Below are 17,203 nucleotides of genomic sequence, written 5' to 3'. Positions count from 1 at the left end.
TGGACTTATTTTGTTCTTAATATGTACCTGTTATTTTGACACCTTCTTTCGTTTCAGCTGGCACACCAACACCAAACTCGTTTTCTCCAGACACTCTGAAGTAGTAAATAGCTCCTTCTTGTAAGTTGGTTACTTTGTAAGAGAGGCGGTTGCAGTTGTTAGTGACAGATACCCACGCCTTCTTGCTGGCCTCACGTTTTTCTATGTGGTAATTCTTCACTGGTGCTCCACCATCATTTTCAGGAACATCCCAGGACAGCATAGCAGTCTCCTTGGTTACTTCATGTACAGTAATATTGGCTGGAGGACCTGGGGAATCTAAAACTTTGACAATGAAGGTCATCGAAGCAGCACTCAAAACATTCTGAATTGTTAGTGTGTATTTTCCAGAATCGTTTCTGCTGGCATTTTCAATAGTAAGAGATGTACGAGAATCTGTGGAATCAATGTACGCTCTAGTGCGGAGGTCAGTGTCAGGCTTACTCCACGAGACATTGGGTATTGGTCTTCCTCTGAAAGGAACAGTCATGGTAAATGAGGAGCCAGCCTTGACAACCAAAGTCTTCCTCATTTCACTGTCAACATCAAATACAGGTTCTTCTTCTCTTTCTTTTGCTACCTGGGGGTCAGAGCTATCACTGGGGTCACTGGCACCAACCTTATTGACAGACCTCACTCTGAAAACATATTCAGCTCCGGTTGTTAGCCCACTCATTGTATATTCTGTGCCTCTGAAACTCTGAATGGCAGCTTTCCAGTCAGTTTCATCAGACCTTTTGTATTCTACCGTATATCCTGTTATTGGAGCCCCACCATCAAACAAAGGCTTAACCCAACCGATGGTGATAGTTGTCTTGCTTGAGTCTACAATTCTGGGTTTGGATGGAGGAGAAGGCAGGAACACTGGGTCTTCTGCTCGAACTAAGGGAGATGTTTCACTTGGAAGACTTAGGCCAGCAGCGTTTTCTGCAAAAACCCGATACTCATATTCGCATCCTTCCCGGAGTCCTGTTGACTTCACTCTCAGATCATAAACTGGTTTTTTATTCACACGCATCCACCGTAGGCTGTTCTTCTCACGTCTTTCAATTATGTATCCGGAGATGTCACTGCCTCCATCAGTCTCAGGTCTTGACCAGCAAAGTGTCATGGAATCTTTGGTCACAGATGTGATTTCCAAAGATGTGGGTGGACTAGGAATGGTGAACGGATCTAGTGCCTTCACAGGCACACTTTCTAGAGGCTCCCCGACACCGTATTTATTAACCCCAGTTACTCTAAAGATATATTCGTTGCCTTTGAGTAGCTTGGTCACCTTACAAGATGTTGTCCTCAACTCTGCTTCACATATTGTCCATGCGAGGCGGCTTGTTTCACGCTTTTCTACAATGTAGTAGTCAATATCTGCACCACCATCTTCTTGGGGACGTCCCCAGGAAAGAGAGCACTTCTCAGCAGTAAGACCAGTTATTTCAAGTGGTCCTGCTGGTGGGCCAGGTTTATCAAGTACTTTACAATTAACTGCCATAGTTTTTGTTCCTGCAACATTCTTCAGTGTAAGTACATACTGTCCAGTGTCTCGTCTTACACAGTCTTTAACTGTTAATGTGGTATTATAGTCTGTTGAGACAATTTCTGTTTTTGCCCTTTCCTCAATTTCTACCCCATCTTTGGCCCAGGAAATTACTGGCAGAGGTCGCCCCGCAATGTCTGCATTTATCTTAAGGACTTCTCCAGCTTTGACAACAATGACATCTCGGAATTTGACATCCATCATAATTCTAGGTGCTTCAACATCATCTTTCACTGTAATAGGTCCAGTGGATTCAGATGGTTCACTAACTGAATCAGCAGCATTTCTTGCAAAAACCCGGAATTCATAACGCTGGTCTTCAGTGAGCTCAGTTACTTCAAAGTATGTTTCCTGTACATTAGTGAAGTTGCATTTCAGCCACCTGCCGTCAGGAAGTTCTCTGCGTTCAACAATGTATCCAGTGATCTTAGCTCCACCATCATAACGTGGTTTAGACCACTTAAGAGACACTGATTTCCTTGTGATATTGGTAACTTCAGGTTGTCCAGGAGGGTCACAAGGATCTCTTGCAGAGACTGGTTCACATGCTTTACTGCATTTGCCAATTCCAGCAATATTCTCAGCATATACACGGTACTCATACATCAGCCCCTCATCAAGACCGGAGACCTTCATCTGAGTATCTGCAATGAGCACTTTGTTTGCCTTTGACCAGAGAATGCTGCTTCTTTCTTTGTATTCAAGGTGATAGCCAATGACTTGGCTTCCTCCGTCATTAACCGGCACCTGCCAGCTTACAACCATGGTGGATTTTGTGGCATGCACAACTTTAGGAGTACCAGGAGGCCCTGGGGGGCTGAATGGATACTCAGCAACAACAGCTGATGATTCGCTGTAGGAGCTCTTTCCATACCGATTCTCTGCACAAACACGGAACTGATACTCACTTCCTGTTGTCAAGCGGACTATTTTAATGGACGTTCTTGCCACTGCCTGTGAAACTACCTGCCATGTTGTAGAAGTGGTTTCCCTCTTCTCAACAATATAGTTGCTAATTTGGCAGCCACCATCATATTCTGGAGGAGTCCAAGAAATGGACACATTGTCACAACTAACTTCATCAATGCGTATGGGTCCTGGAGGTCCTGGCCTGTCAAGGACAATGACAGTAATAGGAACTGTTATGGATCCAGCAGTATTGGAAACGCACAATTCGTAAGTTCCAACATCTTCTCTTGAAGCTTCTTTAATAGATAGCGTTGTTACAGTCTTCGTGGAAGACACGTTGACTCTAGTTGTCTCTCTAAGAACCTGACCGTCTTTTTGCCAGGTCACAGTAGCCTGAGGTCTTCCTTTGAATGGGATGTCAATTTTGAGTTGGTCCTTAGCCTTAACATTGAAAGTATTGAAAGGAAGCTCAACCGAAGGCTTTATTTCAATATCTTTTGCAATGACTGGCACTCCAAGCTGTCTTGGGTCACTTCTTCCTTTTTCATTAACTGCAGCTACTCTGAAGACATATTCTTCTCCCGCAGTTAGGCCAGATATGGTTGCCTCCAGTGTCTTCACTTGTGTGCATGTGCTCCACTTTTCGCTGCCTTTTGTCTGCATTTCAACGACATAACCAGTGATTTTGCTGCCACCATCGCTTTCTGGCTTCTCCCACTTAATTGTAGCTGTATTACGGGTCACATCTACAAGGGTCACTCTTCCAGGGGGAAGTGGTGGTTCAGACACTTTAACAGGTTCTGTTGTTTCAGCTGGTAAACCAATACCATATTCATTGGAAGCCAGGACTCGGAAGTAATAAGAGCACCCTTCTTGTAGATTTTCAATTTTGAAAGTGTTCTTAGTGCAATTGTTTGTAATGGTAGCATAAGCTTTTCTTGTAGTTTCTCGTTTCTCAACGATATAATTTGTAATCTTTGCTCCTCCATCAATAAGTGGTGGCTCCCAGGACAGTGTCACTGAGTCTTTCTTCACTTCTCTCACAGTCAGGTTCACAGGTGCACTTGGTGAGTCAAGAACTCTGACATTGACAAAAGCCGTCTTGGAGCCACTGTTGTTTTCTAGGGTGAGGTTGTATCGACCGCTGTCAAATCTGGTCACATTGTCAATCACCAGCATCGTATATGAACTAGTCACCTCAATCTGGGCCCTCTCTGTGAGAATGCCTTCAGCCTTTTCCCATTTAACTTCAGGTTCTGGCCGGCCTTTGATAGTGACAAATAAGCGCAGAGTGGCACTTGCACGAAGAGTGACCACCTTTCTGAGATCAGCATCAAGTTCTATTTCTGGTGGCTCTGCCCTCTCCTGAGCAACAACGGAGCCGGGGATCGTGGCAGGTTCACCTACACCTTCAGTATTGAAAGCACAGATACGGAAGTTGTACTCGGTATTCTCTTTCAGCTTGGTCACTGTGAACTGCTTCCCTTGCAATCCTGTTGGTGGAGTACAGGTAGTCCATTCATCAGCAGCAGCTTCCTTGAGCTCAATAACATAGCCTCTAACAGGTGCACCGCCATCATAAATGGGCTTATTCCATGCTAGCGAGACAGAAGATCTGGAGGTATCTGTCACTTTGGGGTTGCTTGGTGGACCTGGAGGATACAAGGCATCACATGCCCGGAAGAAAACAGATGGCTCACTGGGTTCCCCAACACCAGCTGCATTCTCAGCGGCAACTCTGAATTCATAGGAATGGCCTTCTGTGAGACCAGTTACCCTGAACCGAAGATCTGTTAATGTTTTCTTGTTGCACTTGGTCCATCTTATTCCCTCCTTATCTCGCTTTTCAAGAATGTACCCCTCAATTTCAGCACCTCCATCATCCACTGGCCGTGTCCATGTTAGTACCATGGAGTCTTTGGTGATTGCTGAGGCCTCTGGTGTTGAAGGAGGGCCTGGAAGCTTATAAGGATTACAGGCTATCACAGGCTCAGATTCCAGGGGCTCTCCAATTCCATATTTATTTACTGCCATAACCCGGAAAATGTACTCATTCCCAGGAAGTAATTTAGTGACTTTGTAGTTAAGTGCCTGTACCTCAGTGGAAACCTGGGTCCAGGAGAGTCTGCTTGTTTCTCTCTTTTCAATAATGTAATGTGAAATACTAGCACCACCATCTTGCAAAGGTGGGTTCCATGCCAAGTAACACTTTTCGGCTGTAACTCCAGTGACTTTAAGAGGTCCTTCAGGAGGCCCTGGCCTATCCAGCACCTTTACGGTGATAGGTATGGTCTTGGTGCCACCTACATTGCTGAGCTTCAAGGTGTACTGCCCTCCATCAGTACGGATGCAGTCTTTGACAACAAGGGTTGTTTTCTGGAGAGTAGATTTAATTTCCATCCGAGCAGCTGTTTCTTCGAGTTCGTTCCCATCTTTTGACCAAACTATATCAGGTATAGGTTTGCCACGGATATCAGCTTCAAGAACAAAGGTCTCTCCAGCATGAACAATGATGACATCTCTATATTTTGGGTCCAGTGAGGCATTTGGTGCATCAATTTCATCCCTTGCAGTGATGGCACCACTGCTTTCAGACGGCTCACTAAAGTTGCCAGCTGCATTTCTTGCAATTACTCTAAATTCATATCTTTGGTCTTCTACAAGCCCAGTCACTGTAAATTCAGTTTCCACAACATTGGTGAAGCTGGCTTTCATCCATCGGCCATCAGGTAGGTCTTTCTTTTCTACAATATAACCAGTTATCTTGCTGCCACCATCATAAGCAGGTTTCTTCCATTTGAGTGTGACACTATTTCTTGTGATAACAATGGCTTCTGGTCGGCCAGGTGGATCACATGGGTCACGTGCAACATAGCACTCGGACACTTTGCTAGGCTTGCCAATGCCCACAATGTTCTCAGCAGAAACTCTAAACTCATATTCAAGTCCTTCATCAAGCCCAGTGGTTTTGAATTTGGTGTCTTGGATGGGGATCTTATTCAACTTAACCCACAGAATGCTATTCTTTTCCTTCTGTTCAAGATGGTAGCCAATAACTTTGCTGCCTCCATCATTAACTGGCTCATGCCATTGCACAAGCATTTGATCTTTTGAGACAGATGTCACAAAAGGGGTTCCAGGAGGTCCAGGTTCTTTAAACGGATACTGTACAATAACTGGTTTAGAGTCCAAGGGCACACTCTTTCCATACCTGTTCTCAGCAAAAATCCTAAACTGGTATTCAGTGCCTGTTTTCAGTTTGCCTATTTTAATGGTGGTTCTGGCAACTGTTGCTGACACCATCTGCCAGTTGGTGGTGGTAGTATCTCGCTTCTCTACAATGTAGTTGCTTATTTGGCACCCGCCAGTATAGGCTGGAGGTTCCCAAGATATGACCACAAAGTCTGCACTAACTTCATCAAACTTCACTGGTCCAACTGGAGGGCCAGGCTTTTCCAAAACAATAATGCTGAGGTTTTCTGTTGCTGTGCCTGCGCTGTTTGTTGCCGTGACACTGTATTTTCCAAAGTCATCTTTGCTACTCTCTTTAATATGTAAAATAGTCGAAGTAGCTGTTTCTTCAACATTTACTCTTGTGGTCTGTTTAAGGGGCTCACCATCTTTGACCCAAGAAATTTTCGGTCTTGGTCGGCCTATGACTGGAATTTCTATTTTCAGATCCTCTCCTGCTTGGACACTGTATGTATTAAATGGTAACTTAAAACTAGGCTGTATAGTCAAGTCCTTGGCTATGACAGGAACGCCAAGCACTCTTGGGTCACTTTTTCCTTTCTCATTGTAAGCTTTGACGCGGAACTGATATTCTTGTCCAGAGCTCAGGCCAGTAACAACTGCATTACAGACTTTGGATTCAGCCACTACACTCCATTTTTCTGTTCCTTTGGGCTGCATTTCAACCACATACCCCAGGATTCTGCTACCACCATCATGTTCAGGTTTCTCCCACATAAGTGATGCACTGGTTTGGGACACATCGGTGAGTGTTACCTTTCCTGGTGGGGAAGGAGGCTCAGAAGCCTTCACAGCATCAGAGGTTTCTGCAGGAACACCAACTCCAAATTCATTCTCAGCCATGACTCTGAAGTAATAGATGGCTCCTTCAGTCAGATTCTCAACTTTAAAGCTTGTTTTATTGCACTTACTACTCACATTAGCATAGGCCTTTCGGGTTGACTCTCGCTTGTCAATTACATAGTTCTTGACCTTTGCCCCACCATCAATGAGAGGCGGTTCCCATACCAGAAGGACAGAGTCTTTTCTCACTTCCTTGACAGCTAAATTCTGTGGGGGCCCTGGAGTGTCAAGTACTTTCACAGTTACAAAAGCTGACTTAGACCCGCTGCTGTTCTCCAACTTGAGAATGTATTTCCCGGCATCATTTCTGTCACAGTTATCTATTGAGAGTTGGGTGAAGTTAATTCCCTTCTCAATTTGGACTTTATCTGTGAATTCACCTTCTTCTTTTGACCAAGTGATCTCAGGTGTTGGACGACCTTTGAAAGGAATGTGGATTCTGGCAGATCCACCAGCTCTTACAACAATTCCTTTTCTTAATTCAGAGTCAAGGTCAAGTTCAGGAGCTTCAAGTTTATCTTCTGGTTTCACGGTACCAGGAACTGAGGCGGCCTCACCTAAACCAACTTTGTTGAGGGCACAAACTCGTATTTTATATTCTTGGTGTTCAGTGAGTTTGGAAATTTCAAATCGAGTGACTCTCAGGCCGGTCTGTGGAGTAACTACTTGCCATTCTTCTTCATCTGCTTTACAGATTTCTACGATGTAGCCCAGGATCTCACTGCCACCATCATAGATAGGTTTGCTCCAGGCAAGTGTAATTGAACTTTTAGTGGTGTCTACAATGTGTGCATTGGTGGGTGGGCCAGGTTTGAACACAGGATCACAAGCCTTATAATAAACAGTAGCTGGACTTGGTTCTCCAACCCCAGCGGCATTTTCTGCAGAGACTCTAAATTCATATTCATGGTCTTCTGTTAATCCTGTTACCCTGAGCCGCAAATCTGTGATGCGGCGTTTGTTGCATTTTATCCACCGAATACCACTTCTGTCTCTTTTCTCCACAATATAACCAATAATCTCACTTCCACCATCACTGTCTGGTCGATTCCAGCAGACAGTCATAGAGTCCTTGGCAATGTTTGTGACTTCCAAGCTCTTTGGTGGTCCAGGAAGCACAAATGGATTTTTCATGAGCACTGGAGCAGATTCCAAAGGCTCTCCAATACCGTACTTGTTGACAGCCATTATTCTGAAAATATATTCATTCCCCTCTAAGAGCTTGGTAACTTTCAGAGAGTTAGTCACAACTTCTGAAGCAACTACGGTCCATGCAAGTCGACTAGTTTCTCGCTTCTCAACAACATAGTGAGAAATGTCACTGCCGCCATCTTGAAGTGGTGGAGACCATGCCAAAGTGCATTTTTCACATGTGACTCCTGTAACCTGAACTGGCCCTTCTGGGGGTCCTGGTCTGTCTAGCACTTTCACATTTACTGGGAATGACTTAGAACCAGCAACATTAGAGGCTCTCAAAATATACTGTCCACCATCAATTCTAATGGCATCTTTTACAATAAGCAAAGCTTTGAAATCTGTGTTCTTTATTTCACATCTAGCAGATTCTTCAATTTCCTTATCTCCTCTTAGCCACTCAATGGTGGGTAGGGGCTTGCCATGGACATCAGCCTCAAGTCTGAATGTTTCTCCAGCATTTACCACTATTGTGTCTCTGAACTTCGGATCCATTGAAATCCGTGGGAGTTCAACCTCATCCTTGGCAGTTATTGGTCCGGTGCTATCAGAGGGCTTACTTATTGCACCAGCTGCATTCTTTGCAATGACTCTGAATTCATATCTTTGATCTTCAGTAAGTCCTGACACAGTGAATTGAGTTTCAATGACATTTGTGAAACTGGCTTTCATCCATCGACCCTCAGGTAAATCGCGTTTCTCTACGATGTAACCTGTAATCATACTTCCACCATCATACACAGGCTTGGTCCACTGTAAAGTGATTTCATTTCTCTTAACTATTATTGCTTCTGGGGTTCCTGGTGGGTCACAGGGGTCTCGAGCTACATAGCATTCAGAATTCTTGCTTGCCTTCCCTACACCAACAATATTTTCAGCATAAACTCTAAATTCATACTCGATGCCTTCTTCAAGGTTCAGTGCTTTAAACTGGGTGTCATGAATAATGGTTTTGTTGACTTTTGTCCACAAAATACTATTCCTTTCCTTTCTCTCAAGGTGGTAACCTATGACTGGGCTTCCACCATTATTGATTGGTTCATGCCATTGTACAACCATAGAGTCTTTGGAGATGGCTGTGACAAATGGTGTTCCTGGAGGGCCCGGTTCTTTGTAGGGATATTGAGCTACGATTGGTTCAGACTCTAAAGCAAAGCTCTGTCCATATCGGTTTTCAGCAAATATTCTGAATTGGTATTCTGTACCAGTTTTCAATTTGGTTACTTTGAGTGTAGTTCTGGCAACAGTAGCAGAGACGACATCCCATACTGTGGTGGTTGTATCTCTTTTCTGAACAATGTAATTGGTTATTTGGCAACCCCCTGTGTATAAGGGAGGGTTCCAGGATAATGTAATACTCTCAGCACTGACTTCATCAAATTTAACAGGCCCCTTTGGAGGATCAGGTTTATCTAAAGTTATAATTTCAATGGCTGCTGTTTTCTGACCAACAACATTGGCAACTGTGATTCCATACTGGCCACCATCGTCCTTATGAGTTTCTTTAATACTGAGTGTGGTGAGGTCAAGGGAGTCAGTAACATTGATTCTTGTGGTCTGCTTCAGTGGCACCCCATCTTTAGTCCAGGAAATGGTTGGTTTAGGACGTCCAGAAATTGGTACTTCTATTTTCAAATCTTGGCCAACCTGTACACTGTAACTGCTGAATGCTGGTCTTACATCTGGCTCAATGACCAGATCTTTGGCAACTATTGGAACTGCAAGGGACCTAGGGTCACTTCTTCCTTTTTCATTTACAGCAACGACTCTGAAAAGATATTCTTCCCCCTGAGTTAGGTTGGTGATAACTGCTTCAAGGGACTTGACCCTAGCACACTCTGACCACTTATCAGTGTTTTTAGCTTGCATTTCTACAATGTACTGAATGATTTTACTGCCACCATCATGTTCAGGCTTTGTCCAACTCAAAGAGACACTGTTTCTGGTGACATCATCCACGGTTATTTTCCCTGGAGGTTGTGGGACTTCTGCAACCTTGATGGGATCTGCAGTGCGGGCGGGAAGGCCAATACCATATTCGTTCTCAGCGGTGACTCTGAAGTAGTAACTGCAACCTTCTTGAAGTTGTTCAATTTTCCAAGAATTCTTATGGCAGTTTGTTACAACAGCAGCATATGATTTTCTCGTGGCTTCGCGTTTCTCAACAATGTAATTTTTAATTTTTGAACCTCCATCCAACAGAGGAGGTTCCCATGTAATTGATACTGAGTCTTTGGTGATTTCGGTGACTTTCAGGTTAACAGGTGGGCTTGGTGTGTCCAGAACCCTCACAGTCACAAAAGCAGATTTCGTTCCACTGCTGTTTTCCAATGTGAGAGTGTATTTTCCACTATCATATCGATTGACATTATCAAGGACAAGAGAGGTGAAGCTGCTAGTGACATCAATGATAGCTGAGTCTCTGATTTCACCATCTACCTTCCCCCACTTAACTTCTGGTGTAGGACGACCTCTTATAGGAACAAACAACCTTAAGGAGCCACCTGCCCTTATGTTAATAACCTTCCTTAGTTCAAGGTCAAGATCTACATCAGGTGCCTCAAGCTTTTCTTCAACCATTACAGGTCCAGGGACATCAGCATGCTCCCCAACTCCAGCTTTATTAATGGCACAGATCCGGAAGTTGTATTCATGCTTTTCCAATAGCTTCTCTACTTCTAGATTTGTTTTATTGATCCCAGTTGGTGGTGTACACATTGTCCACTCACCAACACTCACGTCACATTTCTCAACAATGTATCCTTGGATTTCACAGCCACCATCATATATAGGTTTGCTCCAAGAAAGGAAAACTGAAGATCTGGTAACATCCATGACTTTGGGGTTGTTTGGAGGGCCTGGCTTATAAATGGGGTCACAAGCCTTTTGGTAAGCAGAAGGGGGGCTTGGTTCACTAAGGCCAGCAGCATTTTCGGCTGAGACTCTGAATTCATAATTGTGATTTTCTATGAGTCCAGTCACTCTCAAGCGCAGTTCTCCAATGAGACGCTTGTGACATCTTGTCCATCTTATGCCTTCTTTGTCCCGTTTCTCTAGAACATATCCTAGAATTTCACTGCCACCATCAGATGCTGGCCTTTCCCACACAACAATCATTGAGTCTTTGGTCACAGCTGTAACTTCTGGAGCTTTGGGTGCATCTGGAACTACAAATGGATTCTTGGCAATTAATGGCTCAGATTCAAGAGGTTCACCAACACCATATTTGTTTACAGCCATTATGCGGAATATATATTCATTGCCTTCTAGAAGCTTTGTAACTTTGCAGCTGAGAGTTTGTACATTGGCATCAACCAGAGTCCAGACTAGGCGGCTGGTTTCTCGCCTTTCCACAATATAATTTGTGATATCACTCCCACCATCCTGAAGTGGGGGTTTCCATGCTAGTGTACATTTTTCTGCTGTAACCCCTGATATAGCAACAGGTCCCTCAGGTGGGCCTGGTCTATCAAGAACTTTGACGTTGACAGTAACCGATCTCTCTCCCGCAACGTTTTTGGCCTTCAGGATGTAATTGCCACTGTCAACACGTATTGCATCTTTGATGCTGAGACTGGTGGCAAAGTCAGTGCTCTTTATTTCTAACCGAGCTGTGCTTGAAAGTTCCTGGTCACCTTTAACCCACTGAGTGGTTGGTATTGGTTTGCCGTATATATCTGCATCAACTTTGAATGATTCACCAGCATGAACCACAACTGTGTCTTTGTATTTGGGGTCCATGCTTATTCTCGGTGGCTCTACCTCATCTCTTGCTGTTATTGCCCCAGTGCTTTCTGAGGGCTCACTGAACACTCCTGCAGCATTTCGAGCTATAACCCTGAATTCGTATCTGTGATCTTCAATTAGGCCAGTTACCTCAAACTGGGTGTCAATAATATTTGTAAAACTGGCTTTCATCCAGCGGCCATCAGGTAATTCTTTCTTCTCAACGACATAACCAGTGATCTTGCTTCCACCATCATAGGTGGGTTTCTTCCACTGAAGAGTCACAGAATTCCTTGTAACAATGATTGCCTCTGGCCGTCCTGGTGGATCACATGGGTCTCGAGCTACGTAACATTCTGATGGTTTACTTGGCTTGCCAATGCCGACAATGTTCTCTGCAGACACTCTGAATTCATATTCAATGCCTTCTTCAAGGCCAGTTGTCTTGAACTTGGTTTGAGGAATAGGTGTTTTATTTAGCTTGACCCAGAGGATGCTGTTTCTTTCCTTGCGCTCTAGATGATAGCCAATGACTCTGCTCCCACCATCACTGACTGGCTCATGCCACTGTACTTCCATGCTGTCTTTGGAGGCAAGTGTGACAAATGGTGTGCCAGGTGGACCTGGCACTTTGAATGGGTACTGGGCAATTACAGGCTCTGAATTGAGATAGGTACTCTTCCCATATCTATTTTCAGCAGCAATTCTAAACTGATATTCACACCCAGTCTTGAGTCTGCAGGCCTTTATGGTTGTTCTTGCCACAGTAGCTGATACAATTTGCCAGGTGGTCGTGGATGTGTCCCGCTTTTCGACAATATAATTATTGATAGAACTTCCTCCATCGTACTTGGGTGGTTCCCAGGAAAGAGTAACACTGTCTGCTGTCACTTCATCCATTTTGACTGGTCCAGTTGGAGGCCCTGGTTTGTCAAGAACAATAACATTAAGGGTTTCAGTAGCTTCACCTGCAGAGTTAGTCAGTTTAACTGTGTAATGGCCAACATCTTCTCGGCAGGCTTCCTTTATTGTCAGTAGGGAATTGTTCTCTGTGCTCTCTGCATTTACTCTAGTTGTTTGCTTCAGTGGCACCTCATCTTTATGCCAGGTGACAGCTGGGGTTGGGCGTCCAATAAATGGTACATCGATTTTCAGGTCTTCACCTGCCAGTACAGTGAAAGTATTGAAGAGGAGTTTGAAGGCGGGTGGGATAACAAGGTCTTTAGCAATCACTGGAACACTCAGTTGTCTGGGATCACTGATTCCCTTTTCGTTCTGAGCTGAAACACGGAAAGAGTATTCTTCACCCTGGATCAATCCAGTGATGGTAGCTTCGGTGACTTTCACTGTGGCACATGTGGCCCATTTGTCACTGCCTTTGCTCTGCATCTCTACAATGTAGCCAAGAATTCGGCTGCCTCCATCATGTTCTGGCTTCTCCCAAGAGAGAGATACACTGTTTCTTGTGACGTCCATCAAAGTTATTTTCCCTGGAGGAAGAGGTCGTTCTGATGCTTTCACAGACTCTGCGGTTTCAGCAGGCAGTCCAATGCCATATTCATTTTCAGCAAGAACCCGGAAATAGTAACTGCAGCCCTCTTGAAGCTGGTCTACTTTCCAGGAAGTCTTATGGCAATTTGTTGCCACAGTTGAATATGCCTTTCTTGTGGATTCTCGCTTCTCAACAATGTAGTTCTTTATTTTTGAGCCTCCATCAATTAGAGGAGGCTCCCATGTCAATGTGACAGATGTCTTTGTGACCTCCTTTATCTTTAGATTCTGTGGAGGGCCTGGTGTATCTAGCACTCTAACATTGACAAATGCAGACTTGCTGCCCGAGCTGTTTTCCACAGTTAGTATGTACTTGCCACTGTCGAATCTGTTAACATTTCCAACAATAAGCAGAGTATAAGAGCTTGTGGATTCAATGCTGGCTTTATCCAAAGATTCTCCATGCTCTCTGGCCCACTTGACCTCAGGTGCTGGTCTCCCTTTGATGGGAACAAAGAGTCTCAGGGTGCAACAGGCTCTTATAGTAACAACTTTGCGTAAGTCAGCATCTAGTTCAATCTCTGGAGGCAGCATTCTATCTTCTGCTTTTGGAGTTCCAGGAACCAGGGCTGGTTCTCCAAGTCCTTCAGAATTCATGGCATAGATACGGATTTTATATTCCTGATTCTCTATGAGGTTGGTGATGGTATAAGAAGTTGCCTTGAGCCCAGCTGGGGGAGTGACAACCTGCCATTCATCTTCTTCAGGAAGGGCAATCTCAACCATATACCCAGTGATTTCTGAACCTCCATCATAGATAGGTTTATTCCACGCAATTGAAATGGAGGACCTGCTTGTATCAAGGACACGTGGGTTGCCTGGTGGGCCAGGTTTAAACACAGTGTCACAAGCTTTGTAAAATGGGCTGGTAGCACTTGGTGCACTAATTCCAGCTGCATTTTCTGCCATAATTCTGAACTCATATTCGTGTCCTTCTGTCAGTCCAGACACTTTAAATCTTAAGTCAGTAAGAGTCTTTTTGTTGCATTTTACCCAGCGTTGGCCAGCTTTATCACGCCGTTCCACAATGTAATTGATGATTTCACTTCCACCATCAGAGTCAGGATATCCCCAGCACACAACCATGGAGTCTTTGGTGATGGTTGTGACTTCAGGGTTCTTGGGTGGGTCAGGTGGTCCATAGGGATCCACTGCAAGCACAGGCTCTGACTCTAGTGGCTCTCCAACTCCATATTTATTTACAGCCATGACACGGAATATATATTCATTGCCTTTCAGGAGCTTAGTGACCTTCAGTTTTGTGACTTGGGCTTCTGTGGCAACATTTGTCCATGCCAACCTGCTGGTTTCACGTTTCTGTACTATGTAATGGTCAATTTTGGCACCTCCATCATCCAGTGGAGGCAACCATGACAATACACACTTTTCTGATGTCACGTCAGACACAGCTAAAGGTCCTTCAGGTGGTCCTGGTCTATCAAGAACTCTGACATTGAAAATGTGTTTGGCAAAGCCACCGGGATTAGTTGCTGTCAGGATGTAAGCCCCACTGTCTGTTCTCGATGAATCCTTGTTTATCAGATGAGTGGAAAAGTCTGCAATTTTTATCTCCAATTTCCCTGTGCCTTCAAGCTCCTTTCCATCCTTAGTCCATTCCATTGTTGGAGGTGGGCGACCGGAAACATCAGCTTCTAGCTTGAATGCTTCACCAGCTTTTAAGGTGATAGTATCCTTAAATTTAACATCCACCATTATTCTTGGCGCTTCAAGGTCATCCCTGCATGTGATGGCATCTGATGGCTCAGATGGTGGACTAATGGCACCTGCAGCATTTTTGGCAATCACACGGAACTCATAAGCAGCATCTTCAGTTAGGCCGCTGACTGTAAATTCATTCTCTAAAATGTTGCTGAAGTTGGCCTTCAGCCATCGTCCATTAGGAAGGTCCCTCTTTTCAACCACATAGCTAGTGATTTTAAATCCTCCAGTATATTCAGGCTTAGCCCACTTCAGTGTCACTGTGTGTCTCGTAATGTTTAGAGGTACTGGTTTCCCAGGTGGGTCAATGGGATCCAGAGCAAACATTGGTTCAGATGGCTTGCTTGGTTTGCTCTTGCCTGCCATGTTTTCTGCAATTACCCGGAATTCATAAGCAATGCCATCTGTAAGCCCCGTTGATTTGAAAATGTTGCCTGGCACTAATGCTTTGCTCACAGTCTGCCAGAGAATGCCATTTCGTTCTTTTCTTTCAATATGATATCCTAAAATGGGGCTTCCACCATCAGAAAGTGGTTCATGCCAGCTAATTGTCATAGAGTCTTTGGTGACTGCAGTAACCTGAGGGGTGCCAGGAGGCCCAGGCACCTTAAATGGATAGTTAGCAACCACAGATGCCGATGTGATGCCAGGTCCGACTCCATATCTATTTTGTGCTCTTACACGGAATTGATACTCCACTCCTGTGGTCAGGTGAGTGGCTTTGTAGGTAGTACGGATAACAGTTGTTGCTAACTCTACCCATGTAGTACTATCTGTCTGTCGCATTTCTACTACATAGTTGCTTATTGGTACACCTCCATCATTTTCTGGTGGCTCCCAAGAGAAGGTTACAAAGTCAGATGACACTTCATCAAATTTTATTGGTCCTGTAGGTGGTCCTGGGATATCATGGACTTGAATGGTTATGACATCACCAACCTCTCCTACAGTGTTCTTTGCTGTTAGTGGATAGGGTCCACTATCACTTCTAACACACTCATTGATATTTAAGATGGTTGAAGTTGCTGTGTTTTCAACATTAACTCTCTGTGTCTGTTTAAGAATTTGGTCTCCTTTTTTCCATGTAACTGTGGGCTTTGGTCGACCGAGTACTGGAATTTCCACTTTGATGTTGTCACCAGCTCTGGCAATGACTAGCTTCTGATAGATGCCACGAAGATCCAACTCCGGAAGCATTGTCTGCTCCTTGACGATGACAGGTCTGCTTTCTCTAGGAGCACTTCTGCCCGCACTGTTAACTGCCATCACTTGGAAGGTATATTCCTCTCCTTCAGTTAGATTCCTCACCACACATTCTAACCCTTTCACAGTTGAGATGTGGGTCCACTGGTCAGACCCTTTCCTTTGGGCTTCAATCACATAGCCAGTGATCTTGCTGCCACCATCATGTCTGGGTTTGGGCCATGCCAGGCTGACTGTGCTCTTGGTTATGTCCATAATGTTAAGACTATCTGGGGGTAATGGTGCTTCAGAGGCTCTTACAGGCTCTGTAGTTTCTGTTGGTTCACCAATTCCATATTCATTTTCTGCCATTACTCTGAAGAAGTATTCACAGCCTTCTGTCAAGCCAGTTACTTTATATGTACATTTATGGCACTTAGTGGTGACTGTGGAGTATGATTTCCTTGTTGCTTCACGTTTCTCCACAATGTAGTTGGTTATACGTGAGCCCCCATCTATCAAAGGTAGGTCCCAGTGTAGGGTGACACTGTCTTTTGTGATGTCTGTAGGCCTTAGGTTAAGGACAGGACCTGGTGTGTCTAGGACTCTGACGTTGACAAAGCCACTCTTCTTCCCAGCTGGGTTTTCAATGGTCATCACAAATTTACCGGTGTCATATCTGTTACATTCTGGGATGATGAGAAGAGTAAATGACTCTGTATTTTCGATGTTGGCTCGGTGCTTCAGGTTGATATTATCTTTGGTCCATGTCACTTCAGGGGCAGGGCGACCTTTAATTGGCACAAAGATCCTGATGCTGAGTCCTGCCCTAACCACAAGTGTTCTTCGCAGCTCAGCATCTAGCTCAAAATCAGGAGCCATTTCCTTCTCCACAATTTCAACATTTGGAATCACTGCTGGTTCCCCGACACCTGCATCATTGATGGCACTAATTCTAAAATTATATTTTTCTTTAGTTTGAAGATCAGGAACAACAAACTGGGTGATTCTAAGGGCTGTTCCTGCTGTATCTTTTATCCAGGCATCATCTCCTACTTTTTGATGCTCCACCACATAGCCGGTGATTTCAAGCCCACCATCATAATGAGGTTTGCCCCATGCTAAAGATGCGGATTTCTTGGTAGTATCAGTGACATGCGCATTTGAAGGTGGTCCTGGAGGATCTGAACAAAAGGAAGAAGGATAAAAATAATTAATGACAAGTTTTGCTTCTGGGTACTTTATATAAAACAT

The 17,203-nt window shown here is 44.4% G+C and overlaps 1 protein-coding gene across 1 annotated transcript in view; it reads right to left on the bottom strand.

Moving 5' to 3' along the window:
• The window catches only part of Ttn (titin), a 270,592-nt gene that overhangs the window by 31,831 nt on the left and 221,558 nt on the right, over positions 1–17,203 (bottom strand). Inside the window, exon 153 of the mRNA XM_035446340.1 lies at positions 28–17,133. Within this exon, the coding sequence (XP_035302231.1) occupies positions 28–17,133 (17,106 nt within the window). The remainder of the gene's footprint in view (positions 1–27; positions 17,134–17,203) is intronic.

This window comes from Cricetulus griseus, chromosome 6, assembly GCF_003668045.3.
Source record: "Cricetulus griseus strain 17A/GY chromosome 6, alternate assembly CriGri-PICRH-1.0, whole genome shotgun sequence".
NCBI lineage: Eukaryota > Metazoa > Chordata > Mammalia > Rodentia > Cricetidae > Cricetulus > Cricetulus griseus.
The sequence above is the reverse complement of the archived record's forward strand: the minus strand, read 5'-3'. Positions and strand labels throughout refer to the sequence as shown.